General features: G+C 46.7%; 1 protein-coding gene across 4 annotated transcripts in view; it reads right to left on the bottom strand.

Moving 5' to 3' along the window:
* The window catches only part of PIK3R3 (phosphoinositide-3-kinase regulatory subunit 3), a 79639-nt gene that overhangs the window by 24616 nt on the left and 38486 nt on the right, over positions 1–16537 (bottom strand). The window contains exons 1-2 of one of the 4 annotated variants that reach the window (XM_088060106.1): positions 7957–8206; positions 7542–7698 (exon numbers count right to left, since the gene is read on the bottom strand). The exons of the other annotated variants lie outside the window; for them this stretch is intronic. Of the exons in view, the coding sequence (XP_087916232.1) occupies positions 7542–7647 (106 nt within the window). The 5' untranslated portion in view covers positions 7648–7698; positions 7957–8206. Of the gene's footprint in view, positions 1–7541; positions 7699–7956; positions 8207–16537 lie in introns of those variants that run through there. 4 annotated transcript variants of the gene reach the window in all.

Genomic DNA, 16537 nt, shown 5'->3' on the forward strand with positions numbered 1-16537 from the left:
CACATTTCTAAATCAAGACTCCAGAAGAAATTTGAAGGTAAAATAGTATTCAGAAGGAATCTGTTGTACAATTTGTCATGACTCATCTTTTTTTTAAGAACCTTGACCTTGAAAGAAGCTCCACTGAGGCAGAAGTCCCAGTCCATGGGATCCCACGCAGTGCCTGCAGCAGAAGGGGAGGTTCAGAGCAGACATGGAAGAGCCAGGCCTGGCCATTGCTCACACTCAGTTTCAAATCTCCCTACTCAGTACATGGTGATCTTTAAAGTATTTTAATGAAATCCATTTCAGAGCAGCAGCTTGACTTCTCTCACTGCACCAAAACTTATTCATGAGACTGTACTGTACCCTTCAAAACTGAAAGGGTCTTAAACACTCATCTCATTGATTTAAGCTGCCTTGTATCCTTCAAGAGATATTCTTGGAGACAGGAGATGAATCAGGGTAAGGAAGCCAAAACCACCAAAGACTTCTAATTTGACACTTGGGAGCAGTTCCTTGAGGGCCAACAATGTAGATTCTGACAATGTCCCCAGGACAACTACACAGAGTAGAGCAGCAGGAATACTGACAGCCTGGGAAATTCTATTGCAAAGTACAAATTCAGGTTGCAACAGACAACAGAACTTTCAGGCATAACATTGTCAATGAACTTCTCATCCATTTTACTTCTAAGACATTTTCCTGGGACAGGAGTTGAGTGCAAGCCCCACTGCCCACGTTCAAAAAGCCCCACATGTCAACAGTGAGCCAAATTCTCTCCCATTACAGTAAATTTTCTTGAACATTGCAGCAGCTGTGCCTTCAGGGGTTTTGTTTGGGTTTTTAAAGGGGATACATGCAAGGAAGGAAAGAATTCCTCCAAAAGAAAAGATGATTGTGTGCAGCATCAGATTTTAGGGACTCGAGAGACAAAGTTCAGATGAGGCTACAGAAGGTAAAACCTCAAAAAATGGCTCCAGTATTCTTCTTTCAAGGGTTAGAGGAAGAGAATAACAGAAAGTAAGCAGTAGTTAATAAAAAGAAAGGATTATGTTTGGAAGGAGAAAATTGACCCAAGGTACAAGAGTCACAAAGTGACACTGAACCAAAAGTCAAGTTATCCTGTAGCAAACCAACAAACAATATTAAGGAGTAAATTGGTATTTTTATAATTCTTCCAAACCCACCAACTTTTGTGCAGAGAAATGTGATGTTTTTGAAGCCATTTCTAGGTAACTATGTGTCATTTTCAGGGATATTTGCTTTTAGAAGTAACATTCCTATGAGCTACCACTAAAAATCATAAAAACTGGTAGAGTCTAGGTGAGTGCTAGAAGCAGAGACAGGCTGAAGCAGCTGAAGTATTTAATCTCCTTTTTCAAAGTGCTCTAGATGGAAGGTATCCATCTTGAGTGTGCTGCTGCACTCAAAGCCAGTGAAGATCCTGGATCCTGTTCAGCCACAGGAAAGCTTCAGAGCTCCTTGGGCTTCGGCACCAGGATTCACCAGGCAGCTGGTTGGTGTTCAGCAGGGCAGCTGGAGTCCATTTTTGGAAAGGACTACAAGAGGCACCACCTGCACTTTGCCTTTATTTTGTACTGTCTGAATCCTTGTAAAGCTCCCTGTATATATAGACACTTTCCTTCAGAACTAGAAAAATGTAAGATACTGGAATATATTCACTGGAACATTGCAGAATCTTTGTTGAGTGGAGGACATGGCAAACATGATGGACAATAAAAATATCTTCCAAAGAAGTTACATCCACTCACACTGTTTGGGGACCCAGCATCAGCTCATTGCTGTAGTTTATATTATGTGGAGAAGTGAATTCTTGCTTATTTAGCTATTGTGCAGACTTTAACCTGTCAGAAGAAATGAGATAAAAAGCAGAAGAAAAAAAGAAAATCTGACTCATTTCCATAGGGGCACTTAGTATATGAGCAGAGATTGTTCCTTAAGCATTACTCAGCAACCTACTTTACAAAAATGAGTTTTCCAAAAAAAAACAGCTAGAACACACTTATTGCTTTAATGGGACTGAAGTTTTACAGCAACCTGTTTCAATACAGTTAACAGTCTTTCTGACAATAATAAAGCCTAAGCTTTAAAACACACAGGGCATGCTGATAAAAGTATTCTTTATTCCTCTCTAGCTCTCTGCCCAAAAAGTGACTCACTAAACAACCAATATGAGGTGATGTAAGGCACCCAACTGTTTTCAGTCCTGGGCACAGATGTGTATGACCAGCTATGCCTCTGTTTTCCCAAGCTGTAAAGCAAAGATAAGCCCAAATAGCTTCAGTCTGGAATAAGATAATCATGCAGGCAATGGCAAAGACAGAAGTCAACTCTGCTGCTTGGGAGAGCAATAGCCCCCACAGAAAACTGCAGGAAGAGTTTTCTCCTTTTAAACATGTGAGACAGAAGGAACACCATGATTAATTCCCATCAGGTACAGAAATCATGCAATACACAAAACTGTTTGGAACAACAATTGCAGAAATAACATTTTCTGCAAAAACACATGTTGAGGAGCTTGGTTTCTTCTCAGAATGTCCCCTCATATTTTAGTTTGCATAAGCCTACAGCTTGAAGAACATAGAGCTGAAAAACTCCCTTTAGCAAGTTTTGCCTCCCCAACTATTTCTACATAATCTGAAAACCTAGTGATAAACACAAATGTCAGCCTTTTAAGGCAGGCTCTCTCATCTCAAGCAAAACAGCATTTCACTTTCTATTAATGATGCTATTTTTTGTGGTCATGTCTTTAATTGAAAGCTGATGAGTGATATTCTTTAACAGAGACATTAAAATGAAAATGAAATGCAAGGAATGCAAAAGCAAGCCTAAAAATGCAATCAGAAATAAAAGAATGATTACAGAAGTCATTAAATAAAAAGGTCAGTAGAGAACTCTAGGTGAAACAAGAACAGAATATAAGCATTTCACACCACTGTCCTCACAGAAGCTGAGACTCCAATCCAAACAATGTTCCCAGATATGCAGAATACAGTGACTGAGCCATATTTACGCCCTGCTCTACCTCATATCAGTCTGCACAAACTTCCCTTCTGTAACAGGGAAACTCTCAATCCCAAACATCTGCTTTTTTTGAAATAAGATTTCCAGCAACACCTAAATTTGCAAAAAAATACACTTGAAGCTACAGTGCTGTTTTATTGAATACATGCACTAGTAGAACTACTTTTTTTTTTTAGATGTGCAAGAAGAGAACTTTTCTTTGATAAGCTTCTGGAGTCAGATAAGCTGAAGGACACCACTGACAATGCTATTCAAATTTGCATCTGTTCTCCCACTGGAAAACTAGTCAGGCATAGACAGGCAGTGTTCACCTACATCTGGCTACTGTGTACCACAAACCCAATTTGAGAAGCCACATTCAGCTTCCACTATAACACTGATAATGATACAGCATGCCTGGTAGCCCAGTAAACACTGCCCTTGAGCTCGGAACCCTGTGTTTTCCAAATTACAATTACAGTATCGCTCCCCTAAAATAAGGGTTGTCAAATTATATATGAGAAGAAAATAGAAACTATAATGAATAAACACGGTTTTTCCCTTGAATACTTGTCTCACTCATACTTTGGCAGTGCTGCTTCTATAAAGCAGACTAAACTAAGTAGCCCACAGATTATTTCACCCCCACTTAACTACCAAAAGATTTTGTAGCAGCAGCAGCAGCATTGTTACAGTACATGAGGAAAGGCAAAGTACTGTTCTTGAAAAAGACACTGAATCAAGTTATAAATGTAGTTGGTCATATTTCTGGGTTCAAACAGGTAGTTTCCATATAGCTTTAGGTCAAAGAGTTATTGTACTATCTGTTCATAAGAGCCCATTCTGCATTAGGAAGCCTTAAACTTAAACTTGTGGTATTCTTTATAACCCACACAAAGGAAACTAACCTCTAATTTGTAGTTGAGCCAAATATCTTTGCTGACATCTGTATCAGAAATCCCAGTGGAACACTCTTACTGATTTTCATCCAACTGTGACAAAATGTATTCAGTGATTACACATTTTATCACCAACACAACTGATAATGTATCCCAGATCTACAGAGGGAAAGACATTACTTAGCCCTTCTAAATAGAAGCGAGGCAATACATAGGTAGAGATGCTTTAGATACTCTGGTAACTTTTGCAGCCAATTTGAAATCCTCTGTTCAAAAACTTTTGGCATTAATAACTTTTTGCAGACCTGAACTGGTGTTGTCAAGTAAACTAAATTCAACCCAGAACCTATTTTCTTGTCTTTTCACATAGCAAGACCCACAGGAACAGCAAACATATGAGCGAACCCCTGATAGCTTCCTAATGCCAGAGCCAGCACATGATGCTGCTACAGCCACAATACTCTAACTTAATCCATCATTAGAAAGTTGAGAAGCTGCTATGTTAGCTATATGCAAGTGATGGCCCCAGTTGTGTCTTTAGATACTGAAAGTTACAGGCTGCATGTAGTATTATTTGCCATAAAGAGATCCTTCCTTATGCCACTGATGCCTGTATAAATGCAAAATAAAATGTAAGGGGGAGGAAACAGCATGAGGCAACAGGAGTCACCCTTCTGGTTCTCACCACTGTGGCTCCTGTGTTAGTTGTACTGCTCTAAATTATGCTTTGTGAGACTGGCAGAGCTGCATCCCTACTCCCACCACTGTTTGGGAAAACTGTCCCACTCCTGTGTTTAAAATGGATTAAAGCCTAGCAGAAAGCTTGCAGTTTCTTGTTGCCCGATTGCCCCTGCTCGAGAGAAAAACTCGAGTGAGAGAGGGGCGTTATTACTTTTATTTCTGAACTTCAGAGCAAACCTTGTAGCAGAGAGGCTCCAGGACCTGCTCTGAACATCCATTTACACCTACAGCCCCGAACAGCAAACACAAGCACACTGATAAGCTGGTGCAGGTGCACTGAGGCCTGACAGAAGCTCCGGCTGTGCTGCAGGCTGCCTGCCATCACCAGATTTTATTTCTGCATTATTATTGGGCAAGGCTAAGGTGGGTATTAAGACAGCCTGCCAAGATAAATTAAAGGTCTGCTGGCCCTTAACGAGAAACAGTATCCCCACCCTCGGCTCACAGGTTACGGGTGACACCGCACATTATGTTCACCTTGCTTTTGTCTTCTGCTTCAAGTTTAGACGCAGTAAAATGTAATCAGGGGCAGTCATGCGTGAGCCCAGACACTTGGCCCCCGGGATGCGCCAGTGCCCGGTGCTGCGGCACAAAACCCAAGCGGGGATCTCTCGGCTCAAGTTGTGGGAACAAAAGAGCGCTCGGCAGCGGGGCTGCACGTCGCTGCTCTGGGGGCTGCCGAGGGAACGCTGCCACCACTCAGCCTCCCAGGAGCTCCGGCCACCGTGCTGGGAACGCTGCACCGAAAACCTTCACGGATTTTTGTTGGAAGTGGGCCAAATGGAGCTGTGGTTGTTACCGGGTGCAAACGCAGTGACTTTATCCCAAGGCATGAAGAGTGTTTAAGCCTTCCAAATAAATTCCTCCACACTCCCCTTAGGGATGACCTACCATCCCAGGCCAGAAAATGCTTTCCCACCCTGCCTCTGGACAGGGAGAATGCAGACCCCCTCTGCCACGCTCTCCCTCCTTCCCCCTGCAATTTAAAAGTTACAATTCCACAAAACCAGGACATACACATGGGGATTATCCCGTGCATCATTTCCAGCTCTGGCTCATCTAGTTTAAAAATATGAAAGATAAAGTTACTGAACACTTCAGGAATCAGACTGTAACACAAAGTCCTTTTGCTAGTTGGTGTTTCGACTGTGCAGATCCTTGATCCCTGACAAGAGGGCTCCAATGATGGAAGCATTGGCATTATTAATGATAGAAGAGCTGCTTCTTACTGTAAACTTTGAAAGGCTTCCTAAGAATTTTGCGTGGCCAAATTCCTGCAGAAACACTGGAAAGTTGTTTTCTGACCAGTTCAGTTTGTCCAGCCCCTTTTAGCAGCCTCCTTGTAATAAGCCATTCAAGGGGCTTTATTTTCTTTTAAATGAAAGCCTCACACTAATTGCTTTAAGTCACCTACAATGGGACTTGGGTTTTTGTTCACTTGATACAAGCACACACAAATACTTACCTCGTGAATAGTAAAAAATCAAAAGCGTTTACAAGAAAGATATCCTTTAAAATTCACAGAAGCAAAGTGATTTGACTGAACTTCAGGCTTTCAGGAGTAACATCTAAAAATAGGTTGTGTCAGCTATGCAAGAATTTAACGAGTAGTGGCCATTGCTGTGTGTCTGAGAGATCTGTCCAATTTTTAAAGCGTCGCAATTACCAAAAGAAGTACTGATCCTTGAGATCCAAAAATCTCAGGATGATCACCTCCTCCTGTTTTAATTAAAGCACCACATACCTCCAGAGAGAAAAATACAGCTCACTGTGCTGAAACAAAGAGAATAAACCACACTTGCAGATACATGCCACAATTCAGGCACAGGTTGAAAAGCACATTCTGAAAGTATGCACCCCATAAAAGAGAGCACATCGAAGTACTTATTTGCTATCAATTTCTCTGCAGGCTAAGAGTTTGGGTAAATATTTTACTGTACCTTCTGGCTGTACAGATCAGAGACATGAGAAGATAAAGGCCCTTCGATTACCATACTGCTTCAGCCTGTTTGACTCTTACAGGTATAGATACAGTTTCACCAGTACCCATTTCTGCTCACTTTAATTCATTTACCAAAGAAAGACTCAACCTCTACTCCTCACAAGCCTTCCCTCCCTCTTCAGACACAAAAGAAACTTTCTGCCCCATTAAAAACTTCAGGCAAGCAAGGGATAATACATTTCCCCATCTTCAGCACTAGCAATCCATGGAGGGGGAAGGGAAGAAAAAGTGCATCAAATCCTTTTGAACAAGGTTATTAAGTGTTATCAAAGTAACTGTGCCTCCAGGGAAGGATTCCAGCCTGTTCCCAAGTAAAATCCCCCCCCACATCACCAAAACCCAGCGAAAACACACACCTCATCTGTCAGGGCTGGAAGAGAGCTGGGGAGAAAAGGGTCTTGGAGACTGTAAAAGCGATTAAACTGGAACTGAATAGAGGTGGGTAAATCACCACCATCAAAGTGTTACAGGCACATAAAGGCACACAGGTGAAGAGGATAATAAAAGCGTTCCTCTAGGAGCGAATACAGCTGAAATATACGCTTTTCAATAAAGGTTTTCAAAAAAGGAGACATGCGAGAGGGGCTGCGAGCAGCTCTCCTCCTCCTGCCTCCTTCCATCTCCCAAAAGGAACCATAAATTGTTCTTATCCTCCCACCTCCCCCACAAAAACCCCTAGTATTAAAATACTTTTGCCCAGGAGACAGCGAGCTCAAGTCCCTGGGAAGTTTACACAAAGTTTAACTACAGATATTAATTTTCACAACCCCCCCTCCCGCCTCCTTTTATTTTAAAAGGGAAAAGTCTGCAGGAGGAGGGAGGGCAGGGATGGACGGCAGTCCCCGACCCGCTGCCAGGGGTGCGGGGGCAGCTCGCCGGCTTCGGCTCCCTACCTGGAGGGTCCATTTCAATGTAAAATATCAGCTCAGTGGAATAGGGCATCATCACTTCCCTCCAGTCCGTGTCATCGCGGTCCATATCCCACACCGTGTTGTACATCGCGACAGGCAAGTCCCGGCAGGGTTAGAAATAAGAGGTTGGATAGCTCGGCTTTTAATCGAGAGGCAAAAAAAAAGGGATTTAAAAAAAAAAAAAAAAAAAAAAAAAGAAAACAAAGCCGAGAAGAATTCACCTCGCTCTAAAATAACACTTTTAGCAAAAAGAAAAAAAAATAATTAAAAATCGCAAAATTAAACTTAAAGAAAAAGCCTCCACGCAAGTCACCTCAGCAGCTGCCCTGCAGGAACTAAAGACAGGTAGTTATATACATAATATATAGAGAGTGCTTCTTTTTGTTTGAAAAAACACCTTTCCACAGAAAAGCCGCTTTCCTGAATTCTCTCAAAAAATCGCCGTTTTCGGGTTTTTTTTAAAACACAAGCCAAACAAGCCCCACACAGGAAAGCCGGGGGAATGGTGGGAAGCAGCGGATAAAAAGGGGCGATTTCAGTCTTTGGATGAATTCTTTCCGCCGGCGGAGGACGAGAAAGGAGGCAGCGGCGGCGGGCAACAATACGGGCAGGCGCGGAGCCCGAGCGGGGCGGGCGGCGCTGTGCCCGCGGTGCGGTGCGCGCCGGCGGCGCTGGCTGCGCGGGACTCAGCGGCGGGCGGGCGGCCCGCGGCGGGGCCCGCCGTACCCTGCTGGCGGAGCGGGACGGCGGGCGGCGGTAGCGGCGGGCGGCGGGGCCGGGCTAGGAGCGGCCGCGCTCGGTGACATTTTAAGCGGCTCTGAGGGGCCCGGCCGCCGCCACCCGCCTCTTGCCGGGGACCGGGCCACGCCCCCCCGGCGCCAGGGGGCGGGGCTTCGCGCCGGCTTTTTAACCCCTTGGAAGTGAACGGGGGTGTGTGTGAGCCGGTGCTTCCACGAGGCGGAGGGAGGGGTGGGCAAAACCAAAAAAGACATAAAGAGGACACTTCCTTCTTGGCGCTGCCGAGGGAGACATATACAGAAAGCTTAGCACAGATCAAAAAGTCTTTTTCCTCTCTTTTCTAACTTTTACCCGGCTCGCTTTCGCCAGGTTTCTCGATGCCTTTTCGTAGTGCCCCCCCCGTGCTGAGGCGCGCAGTGGAGGTGGTAGGTCCCGTGGCTGGCCGGCCGCCAAGGGGCCGCTGCCGCGGAGCACGCGCGGGGGGCGGGGGAGCGGAGCGCAGTTGCCAGAGCTGCTGCCTTTGTCTGAGGGAGCAGCGAGCGCCTGGATTGGCAGAGGGCTGCGGGCGGCTCAGCCAATCAGCGCGCGGCGGGGCCGGCCGGCTCGATGGCGATTGGCCGCGAGCGCCGGTTACTAAGCGGGACAAAGGAAGGCGAGCGCTGAGGCGAGAGCGGGGCTCGGGGGGCGCGGGGTGACCCGGCCCCGCATCGCGGCCGGGCAGCTTCCCGACACCGCCGGCCCCAGCTCTGGCCCTGGGCAAACGCCTTTTGCCCGCACCGCCGGCGGGGCTGCCCCCGCCCCGAACCGGCGCGCCGCAGCGCCGGGGCTACCTGCCACCCTCCAGCCCGGGCCGGCCGCCGTGTGGGAATGGGGCCTGCGGGAGACGCGGGCACAGGGTACCCTGTGCAGATAGAGTCGCTGGCCACATCCCCGGCGGGAGCCTGTCCTGGCTGTCCCCTCAGCCCTGCACTGGCCACAAACACGGGCTCTTCTCCCTCCTCTGCAGGGCCCTGGCAGCTGCCTGCTGTGTGAGCCACGTAATCCACGTAATAACCTGCCCATCTCAGAGGGCACCGTAACTAACGAGTGTGACCCTCGAGGAAAAACCCGGCGCACTTTCTAGTGACATAACCAGCGGGGGGCAAAATACCCAAAAAACAAAAACCCACCAAAAAAACCACAGGAAAAGGCAGCAAACTGGATGTCTGTCTCTCACCAGGTTTGGGATAAGTCTGAGCTGCAAACACACCCGAAATGGAACCTCAGCCTGCCTGGCAGCCACATCCCGATGGGCAGCCACAGCCCGCAGGCACCGGTGGGAGGCAGAAGTGAAGCCAGATCGGCACTCAGCCTCGGTTTTGGCGCGGTGAAGCATCCTTAGAGAAAGGCTACTGCTGAGAAATTAAGGAAAAGTCCTTTCCTGAGACTCCCAAGCAGTGTCAGAGGCACAAGGATGGACAACACCTTGATCTGCTGTGGAAATATCAGGGGATGTTGGAAAACCCAGCACTGAAGTTGTCTCCTTTATTTGCACTTCAAACTGTAGAAGAGCAAGTGACGAATAATTTGTCCTGCTCTGGCACTAGGTAGCAGCTCCTGAAAACGCCCTCCTGGCTTGGCTGAACCTTAGGGTGACTGCGACGTTGAATAACTGAAAGGCTGTACCCAATGGAAGATTATGAGGGAAGATCTGAAGTTTGCTGATGTATCACAACTTCCACAGCAAGCAATTTAGAGCAGCCTGCTCCAGGAACAGAGCTCCTTGAGGGATGGACAGTTGCAGAAGAGCACAGGGCTTTGATTCAAGTCACTCACTGTATATAAATTAATTTTATTAACCCATCTGCAGACTCTGATTGATCCACAATAACCAGATACGATTCCTTTTTCTAATTTTTAAATTAAATTATTGAGCTGATACCATGTATCAGCTCCAACTTCTTCAAAGGGAAATGCCCTCTTTGGAAGCACAGCTGGCTCCCCCAGTGAAATTTAACTTGGTGCTTTGGGCCCAAGCCATTGGCTACCCACTGGCAGGGTGTGGGGCATCCCACAAGGGTTGGGCATGGGTGGAGGTGCAGAAGTGAATGCTACTTTGCAGGCCCTGCAGAGCTAAAAAGTGGGGCTGTGGTCCCTATGGCAGCCCCCAAACTCAGATTAGCAGCTCTGGCAGAGAGGGGGGAGGAGGCAGACTCAGGTTGAAATTCATTTTCCCCCTTCCTGCACCTCATTATAAGTTCCACCCACATAAGACCTAATTACTTGGCTTTTATGCTGGCAAAGTGGATTTCATCCTTGCTGTTTCCCATGGTGGTTGCCTTCATTTTCATGGCGGCACTGATGGTTACAGCTTATTGATGTTTTCACTTTAGTGATTTAAAGCAGAATACATTTTGTTATTAGCACTGGTTTCTCTCATTGCTGCTTTAATCAAAGATGCAATTTAAGGCAGAGGATTGTGTGTAATGGTAAACAGTAGGATAATGCCTTGAGAGAACAGAATATTAATGTGTTTTTATTTCTCAAAACTGTGCTTATAATTTACCCAAGATTGCTTGGCTCCCAAAACACACGTATGGGGTGCTCCCTTTCCTACCACACTGCTTGCTTTGCACCAGGGATGAGCATGGTGTGCATGTGTGTGCCCAAGGGGCAGAAGGAGGCTGCCTTACACACTGCTAAACCCCCTCTGTCTGTGCCTCTCCTCCACAGGCACAAGGTCTGAGCATTAGAGAGCACAGAAACTGGGAGAACGCCGAGGGCTCGGGGGATGCTCAAGGTCTGGGAGCGCTCCCACTGCCAAAACCTGGCCATGCAAACCCAATACATCACCCCAAGACAGGAAAAGCTACATTCAAACACTGAAAGAAAATAATGGTGATTTGGGAATGCCTAAGCAGGGGTCAAAGTGCTGGAGGAGGGGCCCTGGTAGCCCACGCTACGGCTGAAAGACAAGAAGTGAGCCCAGTGCCTGCTGCCTTCCTGACATCCCATGTCAACGGCTGTACATTTGCTCACTTTCCTTTCCTTGGATCTGACAATTTGCATTTCAAGGCAAGATTAAATATTGAAGTTTTGAGCACTTCCATGTGCTTCAGGAGGAGCTGAACAGACCTGTGCTGGAACAGACTGAACACAGAAAAGCCATTTGTGCCAAACTGCTTGGTTTCCTCTTTGCCGAGCCATGATAATGTGATATCCGACAGCTGAATGTAGGCCACAACAGGCTTTTATAGTTGGAGGGCTGGAAGAAGGAGGGGGGCTGAATCTACAGTGCTGCCAGCCAAATGCACAAAAATGATGAGAGACTTTTGGGGCAGGCTGGAGACTACTGGCCACTCCTGAGATCCAGATATTAGCTGCACTGTTAGCACAAGCTCAGGGCCTGCTGGAGGGCAGCTTGGGGAAGGTAGAACTGCATTCACATCAGCAAGGACAACTGCCTGGCCATCAGTAGATGCTACATGAAATTGCTGGCCTTTTGCTGCATAGACACCGGGGATTTTTGGAGAATGTGCTGTGACTGGTGGCCAGCTTCTCATGGGGGCAGCCACACCTTGCAAGGAACAACACAAGAACAACCAGATATGGCAGTTTGATTTAGTTAACGGATTCTTCCTGCCTGTTTCTCAGCTCCTGGTGATGAGGAGACGAGGGAAGGCAGGAGGGTTTGTCTGCTTTGACTTAGGTGCTGCCGTTGGGGTCTCAGTGTGACTCAGTACACCACAAACCAACCCTGGGGCTTGCTGGCAGGAGGTATTGGGAATGGCAGAGGTTTATCCTGCCTTCCTGAACCATGGGGACAGTGCAAGCACCATCTTCTCCTTCAGCTGTACAGTCTGAGCCCCAAAAGTACCACAGACCACAAAGCATTTGCCACAAGATTAAGCGTATTAATCCCTGCAGGGGCGAAGCAGCAGCAGTTTGCTTCCCTGCATCCTCCAGAACCTTCATGTGAAATGTAATGGGTGTTTTCAACAAGGACTGTGCTTCCTCTCTCTGCTTTATAGTCATTTTATGTCCTAACAGGCTGCAAAACAGTTGCCTCACTCTACCCCAGATGCAGCCACATTTCTGTGGTGAGGAAAAACTCTGGCAAGTATGCTGAAGTCGGGTGCTTCGGTTTGAAAATTATACATTGCATTAAAAACCTGTATTAAAGAATAATATGTGGTCTGCAAAAAACATTCAAATGAAACACTTCAGTGTTAGGAAGTGTCTTATTTACAGCAGTGAGAGAAGCTTGTGCCCTTTTCCCTCCCCTGTCTGCTGGGTAAGGAAAGAGTTTGAAACAGGGGCTCATGTCCATAAAGGTCGGAACACAAAGCATGCACACAGAGCTCAGCTTGCGAGGAATCATACATTAGGCATTTCCTAACTTAAAAGCACTTGGCTTTGCATTGTAAACAACATTCTTTTAACATAGGAAATAACATTTTTTAAAAAAATAAAGAAAAAGATCTTTTAAATAAATGTCTACAATGTAGGTTGTTGCAGCTGGACCTAAGGTATTCCTCAAGAAGGCTTGGACTAGCCTTTCCTCACTGCACCAGAGGCTTCTGCCCAAAAAATTGCAGGAGTAATGGTCCAGAATGGAACCAGAAAGCTGCTTTCCTGCAAGGGGAGAGGAGGTGTGCGTGGCTTTTGCAGCTGGACAGTGAATGCCAACCCTGTGCTCTGCACATGGGTGTCTGGGGCGGACACATCTGCACCTGGAGGGTGCCCAGGGATGGACGAGGGGGTGGGCATGGGGGGGTGAGGGAAAGGACACGCTGCACTGAGCTGTGCTGAATTGCTGCTTTGGCAGACAGCACCGGGCCAGCTCTTTAGAAAGTTCACGTTCAGTTATTGTTTTGACAGGCTGCCAAAGTTTTCCTGAGGAATGCAGGCAGCAGAAGGGAAATGGTGATTTTCAAACTTTTTTTTTATAACTCAGCCAAACCAGAATGGAATTTCATGGGAAAAGTGAAAGGTACATCTCTAGCCTCGGGGCATCATTGCTGCCAAGTTTCAGGGTCTGGCTGCAAACAATGGAGGTGTCGGAGCATCTCCAAAGCGATGCACCCTTGCACGCACTCACATGTGCTCACGCACACTCACACACACCCTGGAAGCATCTTCTCTAATAGTGACTGCGCCCAGAAAACCGACATTAACCCGCAGCGCTTTAAAAAAGAGTATTCGTGGTGTAAATGCAGGCGACAAAGCAGCTGATGAAAGGTTTGCAACTCGGGAGGACACTTGGGTGCTCTCCCACCCCAGTCCTGGCATGCAGCCAGCCATGGGGGCACCGCTTCTCTCTGCATTCTCTTCACTAGGTCAGTCCCGGAGCCACGGGATATTTTTGCAGGTCTTCCTACCCCTAAGAAGGACAGGAGGTTGTAAGCTCCCCTCCTCCTCTTCCTCCTCCTCCTCCTGTGGAGGTGAGCCGGGCTCTAGCGCTGCAGCACCCCGGGGTCTGCGGGGCTGTGGTGGAACCGGGCTGGGGAACTGCCAGTTACCTTATATTTTCCAGTACACTAATTTCTCTTGTCATCTTGCCAGTGACAAACAGAGAGAGTTAAACAGAGCAATCCATTAAAGAAGCAGCCTGACAGACCGATTGTTAAGGGTTTCAGCGATCCCCATTTAAGCCGGCTTGAAAAAAAATTTCGCCTCGAGCAGCTCCAATTACAGAATTATCGGACCACACTCTGGTCCCTTTGTGCACTTCGCATCTCTGTCATCGTTCCAGGCCTCTCTCTATTTAGTTGCTTGGAAATGGTGAGCAAAATGGAAGGAGACTTGTAACAAGTTCAGAGAAATTAGAGGGGGGAAAAAGAAAGAGAGAAAAGCTCCTTCTCTGATTCTAATGTCCTAAATCAGGACACTTTTAAAATGTAACACTGTATAGGAATTTAAAATATTTTTCACTTCCTCTATTCATTGCTTTAATGCACTGGAACTACTTGCTGAGATTTCCTCCCCCCCTCAAGGAATGTACAATAACCACTCTGTAAATTCCTCAGGTCTGATTTTAAGAGGTACTGTAGAGCTTTATTCATGGAGGAAAGAAATAATCCCAATACCTTCCTGCAGTAACTCTTTTCAATAAACATGGCAGTGTATGTTTTGACCCCAGCCAGTGATGCAAGCAGCAGGAAGAGGAAATCAACAGCACCTCTAGGAAAAGTGAGGGCTCAGCCCTGCTTTCCTGACATCCCACTTGGTGACCTTCAGGCTGGATTGCCAGCATGGGTTTGAAGGTGGCACCATTCCCGGTAAGAGAAATTCTGAAAAGCCCAGAGGACTTTTCACTTCCGCAAAAGCAAAACTTGAGCTCTGTAGATTTGTTATTATTATGAAAAAAAAAAAAAACCCAGCACAATAATTTCCCTACCCTAGGATGCAAAGCTGAAGTGTTTCCTAACCCTTCACCTTTGGCTGAGTGAAGCATGGTCCCCCATGATGCAGCAGCTATGTGATGTGGACATTATACCCCCAACCCAGTGTGGCATCACCTGTTTATCTTTCAGCAAACTCTCCCATTCCTGGCCTCCCAAACAATTTTACCATCCCTCTGCCAGTATTATCCTGGTAGCAGAACCCTCCTAAGTCCGCAACATGTAGGAACCTCCTCCCTTTCCTTGCAGTGGAGATCATCTGGTTTCACAGGGAGGGAATCACAGGGCAGTGCTGGAGGAGGCTGAGATCAAACTTCAGTCCTAATGCACCAGGGAATGCTGGCTTCCCTCTGGCCCAAAACAGAAGGAAATTTCTCAAGGCCGAGTCCCCAGTCCTGCCATGCAGCTCCTTTGCCCCCATCACTTTCCCTGGGATTTGATGGAACTGACCAATCAATTTCTCTGTGTCCAGGGAACCTCACTGCAGCACATCCACATTTGGAGCTCTGCCCAGCTGCAGGAATGGAGACTTCCCATCCCAGATTTGGGGTAGAGATCAAAAGAGGAGAAAAACCCCCATAACAACTCAGGGAGCTCTCAGGAGTATTGAAAAGTCCTCTCATTTCTTATTAATCACTTAGGCCAAGAACTCAAGTGCTGGCAGTGTGTTGGCTGGGGTTGTTTTCCTTGCAGTTATCCACATGCAATTCATGCCTTGGAAAACGACCCATTTACCATCATGCATTGTTGCTTAGCTACACGCGCTTTCCCTCTAAGTTTTCCCAAATGGAAACATGGCTCTATTTGCTTTGGAGATCATTTTCCCTGGCTTTCTCTACTTTACAGTAAATAAGCATAAGAAGAAGAGCCTCTGAACGCTGAGTGGAGAAATAAAACAAACAGCGCGGTGTAGGGTGAGCATTTAAAATCCAGCATGTGAATGCAATGCCTTCCTTTTCCAGCCAAGGCGATGTGCAGGGAAGGTTTGAGCAAGGGCAACTTGCAGATCAGGTTCATTAAGATCTATTTTTGTATGTCCACTGTATAAGGGTTCTTTCCCTGCTGAAGATTCCCAAACAATTTGGTTGAATGTGTTGAACTGCTTCTCTGTGTTCCCAAGAGAAGAGTATTATTTCCCTGGAGGACAGATGGGACTTAGGGGCACCGAGAACTCAGTCCATGTTCTGCTGCCATGCCTGCCTTGTGGAATCCTAGGTGTCCTCTAGAAACATGCAGGAAAACACCTCCCTTATACCTGCAAACCAGCACACTGCTTTTTGCCACTAGACCAGACTTTATCCATCAAGCCCCAAAATTTCTCATGTTCACTAAGTCCTGACTACACTGTCATAGCATGTGGTGGGCACAGACTAGCAGACCAGCCACTGCAGCATGAAATTCAGCTTCCCAGCACACCAGGTAAATCTTTGGGCCATTTGCTGGAATCCTGAGCCCATCAGTGCCTATGCTGCACAGATGCCCCCAAAACATGCAACAAATCCAAAGTTTTTGGAAAGCACGAGCTTTACAGCCCCTGCACAGAGGGGACTGCACAGCACATGTTCATCTGTGTCCTGGCATCACTGGTCTTGCTCAGCACGTGCCTTAGGGCTGAGTTGTGCCGGCATGGTGCTTGTGTCCAGGGTTTCCAGATGTCCAGCAGTTCATCTGTTCCTCAAAGATCACAGAAAACTTGCAACATCTTCAGATTTTACTATGGACAAAGCTTTTGGATAAAAAGGCAGCCAAATCTCTCTCACAACACATAGGTTAGTAGAGAGCTAAGTGGAAAACATTTTGTTTCCTGGTGCCATGAATGTGTTGGACGTGAGCTCTTTGTGGAGAGCAGACACAGCC

The sequence above is a fragment of the Pseudopodoces humilis genome, chromosome 10 (assembly GCF_049639895.1).
Source record: "Pseudopodoces humilis isolate 2021_Gansu_Grassland_sample_001 chromosome 10, ASM4963989v1, whole genome shotgun sequence".
NCBI lineage: Eukaryota > Metazoa > Chordata > Aves > Passeriformes > Paridae > Pseudopodoces > Pseudopodoces humilis.